The sequence below is a fragment of the Motacilla alba genome, chromosome 1 (genome assembly GCF_015832195.1).
Source record: "Motacilla alba alba isolate MOTALB_02 chromosome 1, Motacilla_alba_V1.0_pri, whole genome shotgun sequence".
Taxonomy (NCBI): domain Eukaryota; kingdom Metazoa; phylum Chordata; class Aves; order Passeriformes; family Motacillidae; genus Motacilla; species Motacilla alba.
Window position 1 is genome coordinate 37,868,754 of NC_052016.1, and position 12,668 is coordinate 37,881,421.

The window sequence follows — 12,668 nt, forward strand, 5'->3', positions numbered from 1 at the left end:
AAGAGTGAAGGTTTCAAACTGAAGGAGACCTAACTTCTATCAGATATAAGAACTTTTTTACAATGAGGGTGATAAAACACTGGCACAGGTTGCCCAGAGAAGTGATTAATGCCCCATCCCTGGAAACATTCAAGCCACATTGGATGGGGCTCTCAGCAACCTGGTCTGGTTGAAGATGTCCCTGCCCATTGCAGGGGGCTGGATTAGATGGTCTTTAAAGGTCCCTTCCAACCAAAACTATTCCACGAGAAACCTGAACAAGTCCTGCCAAAGGTCACCAGGTTTCCAAGGGAATTAGCGCTCTGGGCCGGTGAGGAAATGCTGATAAAACCAGGCTTGCTTCACTTATGAAGGCTTTGAAGGAACATAATAGCAGACTTTCAATTCCCAAGAGAGGGCTACCAAGAACACGAGCCAGGCTTTTTATAAAAGTATGTGGTAGGAGAACAAGAGACAACAGAAGTTGCCACAGGACATTAAAAAAATCACTGCCCTGAAGTATTGGAACAGATATCTGAGAGACTGTGGAATCTATGTTCATGCAGATTTTCAAGAACGATTGGGACAACATCCGTGCAACCTAGTCTGAAGTCAACATTGATCTTGCTTTGAGTAGGAGCTGGGGTAGATGATCCCTGGAGGTCCTTTCCAACCTGAATGAGTCTGCAAGTAATATCACCTTATAAACCATTATAAAATGTTTTTTGAAATTACTTTAATATCTGACACGTGCCTATCCCAAGGCTTCCTGCACCATACAATGCACAAGGAGTGTTGGCATATGTTTGCAGCATTGAGGAGTGTTTGAGCCACTCCACCCACAACTTATCTGCTTAGTTAGCAGCATTTGTTTCAAGAAAATTTAAAACAGTGTCCCCACTCCCTCCATATGCCTCCCTCAGTACAAACATATTGATATGGGTACCAAGATGCACAAGGTCATATAGACACAGGCTCTTAATCAGGCTGGAAGCAAGCCCTTGGAAAGCTTCCATGACACAGATGGTGACCCCTGGCTCGGGTATGACATCTGTAGTGGCATTGTCCTTACCATGTCTGCTCCGTAAGAACCACCAGTGGCATGAAGGCTGCCAGTTGTAGAGTAGGGTCAAGTATCCGATCAAGATAGTAAATGATGGGGCCTACACTTAATTCCATTAATTTGAACTAAAAATTCATGTCAATCATGAGTAAACTTGCTGACACAAACTCTGAGAGCAGCAATAATCCAGCAGGGCCAAACCAAATCACTGCCTGGAATGCAGAGTCTGATGTAATACTTGGCTTCAAGTTGCTCCCATGACTCTCAGTTACACATACAGATACAGTCACCCACATTACACAGCTACTTTTGTTGAGCAGTTTTGTGAAATCTGTCAAAAAATTCAATGCTGTTCACACCAGTATCAGCAGAATGCATTACATCACAGTAAGCACATTGGATCTCTGAAGCCCAGTGAGATCTTTAGGAAGACAAAGACAAATACAGTTTTAAAACACAGAATGATGTTTATAAATATTTGATAGGAATGTCAAGGTCTCTAAAGTTGACCAGAGCTCATCAAGGACAGAAGTTTCAAAATAATTTTGGTCAGCTACATATTTTTATGGCAGTGCTGCTTCTCTCTGAACATTCTCAGCATGGTAATACAATTCTGCTGCCTGGGCATGCTCAGATACCACAAGTAGCACATGTGCCATCCTTTGGGAATTTCTGAGTTAATACAGCATCTAGTCTGGCATCCATCCACTATCACAAAACAACTCATCTAACCCAATTTCCCATCATCTTTGTCCAATTTCCCATCATCAACTGTCCTACAGCTGTGGGCAGAAAAATTCCTCAGGGGCCTACAGCCTGTTTCTTTTCTCTCTCTTTCCTGACACTCACATAAAATACACTCTGGTTTCACAACAGAAGGCACTGAAACAGGAGGAAAATGCCCCCATTTTTGCTGACTAATAAGCATGCCTCTGATCGGATGTGACCACCTTCCCATGACATGGCGACGCAGTCATGAGCTGTGCTCCTGCAGTACCACAAGTTCACCGGTGCCCACAAATTTCCTGTTCGTGGGCGCCGTGGTCAGATCAGAGCAGATGCACCACGACGCACAGTCTGAGGGTGCTGCACTGAAGAGAAGATTACATCATGTGCAGCCTTGAAACACCCAGTGCTGTCCTCAAACAGGACGAGAACCTCACAGCAGTTGGTAAAAAGAAAAATGGTTCATACTTGAAAATCCCTAATTGAACCTAATAGGTGGAAAATAGAGTTAAGAGCTGAAACCAAGTCTTAATATCCCCACAGCAATTAGGAATTCTTGTGTATTATATTTGGTATTCACTACCTAACTATAACCTCAAACTGTTTTAAACCCACAGCGCCACCATCAACCCTGATGATGACTTCTACAACCTATAATAAGGATATGATATATGAAAAGAACCACCCTATTTTCTTGGCTTTTTGCATTTCAGTGAACCTCCCCTTCTTTCTTTTAAGAATCTTGGGAGACTACTAAATTAAAAGATAGGATGGCAGGAATAATAATACCAGATATTTTCAATTTTAAGTATTTCATATATTTGTTCTAGTTAGCTTTCCATGGAATTATGTTAATGTAAATAGAAGAGCCTAAGGTGAACTAGCAGATGTTATTTTGAAACAAGGGTACACAAACAGATCTGCAGCTTCATTTAATCTGAGTGCAGAGAACAAAAAGTGGACAAAGTCACTACATTATTTTAACCTATATGAATGCTGAAGATTAGTCTTTTTCTCTCGCCTTACACACCCTCCCATAAAAGAGAAAACTTTCATGCCCAAACTAAGTTATGTCTTTCCACATTCTGCTACATCTTCTCATTCATCAAAGGTTCATCAGCCTCATCTAATACATTTCAAGTTGGGTAGCTCAGGATGCTTTAACAAACAGGAATTTGTCTGAGCTTGGCTGGATTCCCTCAACTGCACTCTCATCCACCAGTTGTGGATGACTGGTACTAGCCAACTGTAAAGCACTGTTCCTGAACAAGTAACAATTGTTAAAGTAAAAAAATTAGAGTTTAGGCTATGTATTGTTCTGGGCTACTATCAAAGGAAGCACTCGCATGAAAATACAAAAGCAGGAAACAGCAAAAAAGTACATTCCGTGGCACCAGCTCTTTGCCAGCTTCAGTCTTCACTGTGTACTGTATCACACCAATATATAAAAGGTGCACTGTGAGCAGCTTTAAAGCAAAAACAAATGACAAAAAACCAAAATAAAACCCAAACCAAACAAACAGCCACCCCACTACTCCAGAAAAAAAAAAAGAAAAACATTCAAGCAGACTGAAGACTAAAGCACTAACCAATAGTGACAAGTCAAAAACCTTAACAAAGGTCAATGCTGTCCCTGAGACAACATTTTTATTTCAACTGTCAGCTTTGAAAGCCAGATATATACAAATGTCAGTAAATGCAAAAGGTAAAAATTAGTACTGTTATACAGACATACTCACTGGCTTTCCAGAGATTCTCACTTTTTTTTGTTTGTTTAATTATGTACCAAGGTAATGATAATAAATCACAAGGAAGAATACCAGTTTTAATAGCATGCTGATTTACTTATACAAAACTGCAAATTATTCATTTTCAGTTCACTCCGGGAGTCCTCCTCCCATCTTGCATGCCTCTGGAATGACCCACACAGCACCAAGGTGTGGCTGGACAAAGAGCACGCTTGACACTTCTGTGTGAGGCTCCCAGACAAAAATCAGCTCTTGGCAAATCCCTACTTTCCAGTAGGTGAACAGAACTTAAAATCACAAGGCACAAGAAAAAAACAAACAGGCTTAAAAATGCATATTTCAAGTAATATTGTTCACAAGACCTTAAGCTGAAATTGCATAGCAACCATTAAAAATTTTAACATCAAAACAGTCAAGAGGAAAGCTCATGTCTTTACAAACAGTGTGATGGGTGAAGGTATGGGTGGTAACGTCTTTGAAATGGGTCTTAATGTCTCCACTGACTTAGGGCGGCAGGTTTGTTGCAGAGCCCTGACACCTTGGCCCCTGAAACAGACAAGGGGCTGCACAAGCCTGAACTTCTGAGCTTTGGGGTAAAAGAGCAGGTTCAAGGGGGCAATATGTGGTAGGAGGGTCGGGAAGGCTGTACCTTCCTAATGCCTCAGCAATGGGGAAAGGAAGAGGGAAACGTGCGGCCGGGAGTTTAGGATCAAAGGAGGCTGTGCCCTCCAAAACCTCGAGAGAGAAAACCCTGCCATAGTGGACTCTCCCCCGTTATTCAAATAAAGCTGAAGGACTCCCCTGTCTCCTTTTAGGACATAGACCTCTGGCGTCTGTGTTTTGCTCACTATGTCAGGAAAATCCATACTCATCACAACAGCAGCCTTCACTAAGTTCTTCCTGACTGTTCCTATATTCTTTTTGATATGCACAAAGCATGTAAGAAACAAGCAGGCAATGCTGTCCAAGAAGCATACAACACTTAAACATAAATTAGACACACAAACACTATTTAGGCTAAAAATAAATCCCTGAAGACAAGATAAACTAACTGTAGTCATTACAGTTTTTAAAATATGCTTTTACAAAAGAAAACACATTTCAAAATCAAACCATGACATCTAAAACTACCTCATTTTCTGTTTTCACCTTAAATTGCATCAATGCTTTCAAAAGATTACAGAAATTATTTTGACGAAAATATACTCATCATGATACGAGCTCTGCTGAGTAATTGGTATTAACATACCTATTTCCAGCAGTTTTATGTAACAAATCCATCACCTTTCAGCTTGTTTAGCCTGAGAACAATACAAAATAACTACAGTGTCAACACTCTGTGTGTGAACATGCATTTCAGAGACAGACCCCTTTGCAAAGCCTGATTGTGCCTTAAGCTTAGTTTCTTCCCAAATTCAAACTAATTTTCCTAATAATTTTTCTGTAAGGAAGAGTCTGTGCTTTTGCAACTGCTCCACACAAATCTGTGTTATCTGTCCTGCTCAGAGTCACAGGCACTGAATTCCATTTCTGTTCTTAGTGATGCAAGGCTCACTCTCCATGCCCCCAGCATCCCTCGTCACTCTCAGCACTGCTAGCAATGCACAGTCAAGCCTGACCTAATGTGCTCCCCTGGAACAGAAGGCGAAAATAAACACACAAAGATGGGACAAATGCCAGCAACCCTGAGTTCAAATTTTACCCATCTTGCATAGCACCAAATAGGCCACTTAAAAACGTTTGCAGCTTCACCTCCTCCTGGTCCATGTGACAGGCTCTTGTCGGTTTGTGTGTCTTTCAATTTCCATCTGACTTTGTTGCCTGGCTTTGTTACTGAATACCTTATCAAGCCCCAAATAGGTTTTATCCACTGTCAATTCAATCAAATAATTGAATCAGGTTCTGCAATTTGCTTGATGCAGAACATTTAGAAGTAGTTTCCTGATGAGTTATTTCAGGATGTGAAAAACAAGGTTCACTCTTCTGTTAAAATTTAAAAGTTTAATAAAGGGCAATAGGAATCCAAAAATAAAAAAAAAGTTAACGGCCAGGTGCTTGGCATTCAGCCAGGAGCACACCTGCTATTTCAGAGACACCCTTTACACACCTTTTCTATTGCATCAGCCTATTGCATATTCATAAACAATTATGCATATTTAAACTTTTCCCCAAACTAGTTTACATGTTCCAAGAACTGTTTAGCATGGCTTCTCCTCGGGTCTGGCTTTTTAGACCATGCACATTTCTTAGCTGTGGTTTTATTCTGTTTTTATTACCACCTCCAGCTTGGGCTTTGGTTCGTACTTTCTACAGAGGGCAGGTGCTGACAGTTGGCATATCAGTAGCAGGGTTTTCATCATATGTTCATGGGGTATTATCCAACCAAGCAAGCAGCTCAATTACTACAAGTGCAACTGTACCAGCTATTTCACCACTATGTCTAAGTTTAGTTAATAGCAGAAATAAAAACTATATCTTTATAGCAAAGTTACCTTAACATTATGCGTATAGCATCTATTTTCATATTTGCAAAAAGCCGATACTATAATATGTATTTATAGCAACAAGATCTGTGCACGAGCCTCTGAAACCCGCTGAGGGCAAACTGAGGAAATACAGTAGGCTTTCCATCTCTCACATCTTGTGCTCTGTATACCAATAGTGCATTTATGCCATAGTTTTCCCATTAATAATGCTGCTTTGTGTTAGCTGTCCTCAGAGGCTGCACACCAAATCCTAGCTAGCCGACTAGTTGTTTTCAAACTCTCCCTTTTTCCTTCTTAAACACTGCTGGAGAAGAGGACTCCAAAAGAGGAAACATCCTACGATACTAGGTCAATTAATCTCCATGTCAGCCTAAGGGCAATGCAGAGGCAGGCAGAGAAGGAACTGGCAGGATGGCAAAGATAAAGCAGCTGAGTAGCACAGTTCAGTCAGGAACAGCACAGGGCTGAGCACGAGCTGACAGCCCCCCAGTACTGCCATGGCAGGAGCACGAAGCAGGAGAGTGATTAAGTAGCTTGACAAAAGGGAACAAAAACAGGATTAACAGCTATTGTTGACACCTACATGGATCCCCAACTTTTTTTTCAAAAACACTGAACTTGGCTTGGAAAATGGGCTTGGAAAAATGCTGGGCAATGACTTCTACAATTGATAATGATACACTGTGAAAAAAGTATCAAGCGTATTAGGAATACACGTCTGTGCCTCTGTTAGGGGAAAACCTGCCTAAGGGGCACTCAGCTGCTGGAAAATCCACAGTAACTGAACCAAAGTGCCAAGAAACACATTAGTAGGGAGAAATTTGATATTGGCTCTGCAGAGGGCTGGCTGAAAAGTGCAGTGTTTTTTCCTCACTGGCATCTCTAACCTCTGTGATACTACAAATGCTTCTGCTGAGTGACAGCAGTATTCCTTGTAAATGATGGGGAGGATTCCAGGGCTACTAGCAAGAAAAGTAACACAGCTCTGAAATTCCACCTATGCCCACATGAAGCCACAGATTTCTCTCCTACACTGTAAGAAACCGTTCAGGGATTACAAGAGCAATAATTTTATGAAAGAGAAGAAAAAGCAAGAAAGAATCCACTGACAATCAAAGCTTTGGTACTCTGGTAAGATCAGTTCCTTGAGCTTCCTAAAGACAAAAAACCCGAACAATTCACAGCCTCTCTGAAGCTCAGCTACATGAGTGTGATATACACCAAGCAGAAATGAATAGTTGGGTCAACAATTTAAATACAGCAGACAATAAATCAGAAATGAAAGTGGATTAGAATTGAATATACAGAGACTCTCCAGAAAATGCTTAAGGGCTGATAACAGTAAAAATGAAAACGACTGCTTTTAGAAATTTAGTTTAGCTCAGAGCTGTCCAACAGGCTACCACAAGAATATGTACATAGCACTATTTATAATGAGGCTTTTTTATTCCATCACAGAGAAGCAGACAACACACTGCATGCAACAAAGCAGGCACCATAAACCGGCTCAGCCCAGAGAGATGGACCCTGCAGTTTCTTTCAGGGGCTGCAATGCCCAAGAACTGCTCTGTGGGAGCCTGGTGACAGGCAATACGGACAACAAGCTAAGTAAGAGCAGAAAATTTGGCTCCAACACATTCCTCGAAGCCTTCTCTCACATGACAAACAAGTAAGAGACAGCCTCACCCCATCATTCATAAGGAGATTTGGTTATACGTGTGACTTAATACTAAAGTGAAAATCTTTCTCCATATTAAAAAACTTAAATAAAAATCCACCCATGGGAAAGTGTCACAAATCTGATATTCCAAGGGAGCAGAAGTAATAATAAAACATGTTAATTAATAATGGGGACAAATATTCCAGATTCAAGCAACCTGAGAAGAACCAGCGATTAACTAACAGTATCTCTGGGACAAAAAAATTTCCTTTCCCCATAACTAATTTATCTTTTGCCAGTGGGGTGCTCCATACATGGAGATTTAACTTTATGGCACATTAAAGTTTAGCTGTATCATATTACTTAGTAACTTACAGGACAGGATCATTTACAATTTTGCCTCAAGGCCTCAGAATCCAGTTTAAAAACTGAGACTCTGAAAAATTAAACTACCCTGATCTGGCCAAATGCCAATCCCAAGGCCACTGCCCACAGCAACTTTCTTTTCCTTAGGCTACCTTAGCAGAACTTCTAATAATGTTCCTGAAGATGTGGTCTAACATTATCCATTTAATTAGACAAGCTCTTCCTATGACAAAGAACAGAGACTGATGCCAAGTACTCATTCAAATCAGACATGAACAACGTGTTAGCCCAACTGTGGAACATCTGAGCACGTTTCACACATTTTACAAATACGTGCCTTTGGCACAACAGGGTCATCAAGTTATTTCTATGACTGTAAGACAGCCAATATAAGTTAACAAAACCTCTTCTCATACTTCTCTTTCTCGCCTTGCTTGCCTGATCTCATTTTGGATTAAATTTTACAACCTGTATTTGTTCAGTAGGTCCCAGGTCCTCCCCTCTGTGCCTCACTCTGCTGGGAACAGTGTGAAGACCTTGAGAGCAATGACCCTGCTCACAGTCCAAAACAAACCACACAAATGAAGAACAGCTCTGCCCCAATGAGGTACCCAGGATCACCCTAGAAGGCCTCACAGTCCACCACATGGGTAAGGCACAGTGACAACTTGCTCCCATACAATAGCACCTTAAGCACTTAAACCCCATTATTCAATACATCCTATATGTTAAAAGGTTCATCTTATCTAGAATGGCTGCCTGCCAAAAACAAGCCATCACAAAGCATCTCACACACCCTTTTGATTTGATTACACAACCGTGTTTTCCAGACACTGAAAAATCCCCACAGTATGTGCTGGTTTTAAGATATAGCTGAAGATTGTCCTCACTATTCAGTCTGTGTCTGAGTTCTCTACTGAGCCCTTTCCTACAATAGCTTTTGTAATACACTCTATTTAATTTTGAGCGATGAGTAGCAGCATTTCACTCAATACCACACATCAGCAAGGCATTCAATCACTTTATTTAACAACTATTTGTTGTTCATTCTAGAAATTCAAGTCTGGCAAGCTTTTTAATATGCATGAGTACGTTTCACAGAAAGCAAAAGGCATATTTCCCATTCTGCTTAGCATGTTCAAGTCCTATCTTCACAGAAACAGACCACTTTGAAAGGAAAATGCTTGAATTAATACAAAAGGGTATCGGAAATCCAGTAGCTAACACTGATAAACAAGGTAAAGAAAGTAGGGTAATTTCTAAACCTCCATGAGAGATGGGATACTAATTTTCCAATTTTCTGTGAAACAGATTTCAGAAACATAATGGAAAGGGGGAAAATTGCATTTACCATGCATGCAAGAAAAATGTTTGAAATATCCTATTTATCTTCCCTCTCTAAGGGATGTGGATTCTTTTGTACTCCTTGATGATGTGAATCACAGATCAGCATTCTGGGAATCAATCCTATTCCCATTTACCAGTGTAATATGATCATTTAGCATAATTAACACATGATATTTCATTACTGCCATGGACCTAGACCAGATCTGAAATGTAAATATTTGCCAAAATGTACATCCTAGTGCCCAGTGCTACACAATGGTGTAACTTAAGACACTCACTTGATTTGCTTTCTCTTCTGGGGGCAGAGTTAGGGCTGCTGTGGGAATTCTCACTTTCATAACATGAAGCAGCTTTAACATTATAGATGATGTTACATTAATTTCTGAAGTATCAAATTTTAAAGGTGTGGAAACAAGATGAAAGAGCTCACAATATAGCCATCATTTCAAGTGGCACTAGAATGAACAGAAAGAAAACTCCTGGAACAAATAACAACCATTTCAATCTTCTCCAACTATCTTTTCCCTAGAGCACTCAATCACCCAGCTCTCCGAGGACACAGTAATCAACAAACCATCATTCTGTGTGATTCAGAGCGTGGCACACATGCAAAAGGCAATCAGAAAAATCATTGCAAGATGCAAACACACAGCAGCCCTGCGGAGAGACATTTTATGACCAAGCCAAGACTCTTTATAACAATCTTAAATTCTACAGCATGAAATTTCATAGGTTTTTTATCTTACATACTGTAACACTGTGTCTCGCCTACTACAAATACAGATGTTGTCTGTGTCAATGCCTAATACCCCTCACCTATCTTTTCATTCTTTGTCTTGCAACAGAAGTATCAGGAAGCTATGCACATCTCTGCTGGTTTTGAATTTGAGTTAGTTTTCTTCACAGTGGCTGGTATGGGGCTGTGCTTTAGATTTGTGCCGAACAGAGGGTTGATAATATAGAGATGGTTTTGGTGGTGGTGAGCAGGGCTTACAGAGAGCCAAGGCCTTTTCTGCTTCTTGTACTGCCACAGTGAGGAAATTGGAAGTATATGGGAAACTGGGAAGAGACACAGCTGGGACGGGTGACCCCAACTGACCAAAGGGGTATTTCATATCATATAACATCATGTCCAGCGCATCAAGTGAAGAAAGAAGGAGAAACGGAGGAAGATTGGAGAGATGGCTTTTGTCTTCCCAAGTCACCATTACATGTGATGGGCCTTGCTCTCCTGGAGATGGCTGAACACCTGCCTGCCCATAGGAAGCAGTGATTTAATTCCTTGTTTTGCTTGTGCTTGTGGCTTAACCCATGACTTTTCCAGCTTTTAAGCTTCCAGCTCTCTCCCCAGTCCTGTTGGTGGGGGAGTGAGCGAGCAGCTGTGTGGGGCTTGGCTGTTGGCTGGGGTTAAACCACAACCATGTCCAACATCAAACATACACATTTTAAGCTAGTTGCATACCTCCTATTACTGATTTTTCTCTTGGAAACACACAAGTCCTACAAGTGAAATTTTCCACAGCAGTTAAACAACAGAACTATTGCCTTGACATTGAAAACCCTCTCAGGATATTTCCCAGTTCTTTCTTAAATAAACAGTATCCCTAAGTCAATGCATCTTCGCAGTATCCCCAAGACTGAGCCATTGAGCAGCATCACCTCTAATGATGATTTACACAAGAGTAAAGGAAAGCTCCAGCATTCCTTTTTTGTAGCCTCACCTAACATGTTCTTAGCTTTTCCCAATTGCAAGGGGATTCTTTCCCTTCACAGACCATAATCTCTCATCACTCATCCCAAAATGTACAACAGTAGATGTTCTTTGCCTGCAGCTGTCACGACAAGTTTTACACAGCAGCACAAAAGTATGAAACAGCTCTTGGCAAGCCAAGTACAAGAGCGGACTATTAGCTCTCTGTTGTTCTCACTTCTTGGATTTATCAAACTGCACTCCTCGCAGCCTTTGGCAGAACACACGGCATTCAGCAGAAAGGTGGATCACCTTGCTTTCCCTAAAGGAGCAGAAGTTGCTTCTTACACTGTGTCAGAAACTTAATGAAAGGTAAGCAGTGCCACATCTGCCACTCGCTCCAAGCCAAGGCTAAACCCCTGAAGAACACAGGGAATGTAAAAAATACAAAGCAATGGGCCTGCAGCTGTAGCAAGACACCTAACCCCAAGGTAGCCCTGGGTTCCTCCAAAGTGAGTCTGTTTTTCTAAGTCTGTTTATAGAACTAGCCTTGCACAAAAGGATACAACTTATGTGGACTAATGAAAGTGCTCTCTGTTGAAACCTTGTTTCATTCTTCCCTCCTTCCTTTCCCTACAAATGTCACAGGTAAGAAAACAGAGGAAGAGTAATCTTTGCATATAAGGAAGAGGATTATTGTCCTCCTCTGTTACATTTCCTTCAGCACTTACGGCAGCTCTTGGAGATGATCCCAACAACAATCATGTTACTCTGGACTCTCTCAGCATTTGTGGCAAGAAAGTAACAGATTACAAAAAGGTTTTGTAAGGGCTTAGTGTTGGACCAACTTGTCTTCTGTTAATGTCAATGTGAGGAATATTAAAGATAAAGCTTAATGACTCCAAGAATCCTTCACCGATATCTTACTTACTGAGGTAACTGGATGTACACCAAGGAAAAAGTCACGGACCAAACCTGGAAAGAAGAAGTAGAACAAAATTAATTTATTTGTGTTTTGGACTGACTTCCCACCACAAACATAATTAGCTTAGGAAGACAGAAAGGAGACAATCAGGGAGATTAAAAAAAACAAACAGGAAAAGGTATATCGAATTCCACTTGCTTCTGAACAAAAGGAGTAAGTCTTAACACTGGTCTCCTGGGCATAATATATTGATTTGATCTGGACTCAAGTTTAAATAATGGCAATTGGCAAAATATTAACACAGACTTATAGAAACTGAAGGGAAAACAGACATCATGGAGAAAAGCAAAAGCTGTGTCTCTATTAAATCAGAAATATTAGTAAAAAAATCCAGTGCTTCTATCCCTTGGCATTTAGGTCCCCCATTACCACCATGACTCCTGATGACCTGCTTACAGCAGCCAAACTAGAAATTAAGCAAGATCCTTCCTGATAAACTCTCCTCCATTAGCATTGCCTTCTGACAGATGTCATCTTTGCTTCTAGTACAACATAGAGTCCTTTGCTTCTAGGACAACTGCTGAAGTCAAAACCACACAAAACCACACAACAGAAAGCACCCCACCTTATCCAATTCATACTGGAGCTTTCAAGCCTTTAACAGCACCACCCCAGCAT

The 12,668-nt window shown here is 40.9% G+C and overlaps 1 protein-coding gene across 4 annotated transcripts in view; it reads right to left on the reverse strand.

Moving 5' to 3' along the window:
• The window catches only part of TSPAN9 (tetraspanin 9), a 169,969-nt gene that overhangs the window by 147,989 nt on the left and 9,312 nt on the right, over positions 1-12,668 (reverse strand). For all 4 annotated transcript variants that reach the window (XM_038135102.1, XM_038135065.1, XM_038135056.1 and 1 more), the window contains exon 2: positions 11,997-12,040. Coding sequence is in view for 1 of the 4 variants with exons in the window: in XM_038135047.1 (XP_037990975.1) it covers positions 11,997-12,040 (44 nt within the window). In the remaining 3 variants the exon portion in view is untranslated. The remainder of the gene's footprint in view (positions 1-11,996; positions 12,041-12,668) is intronic.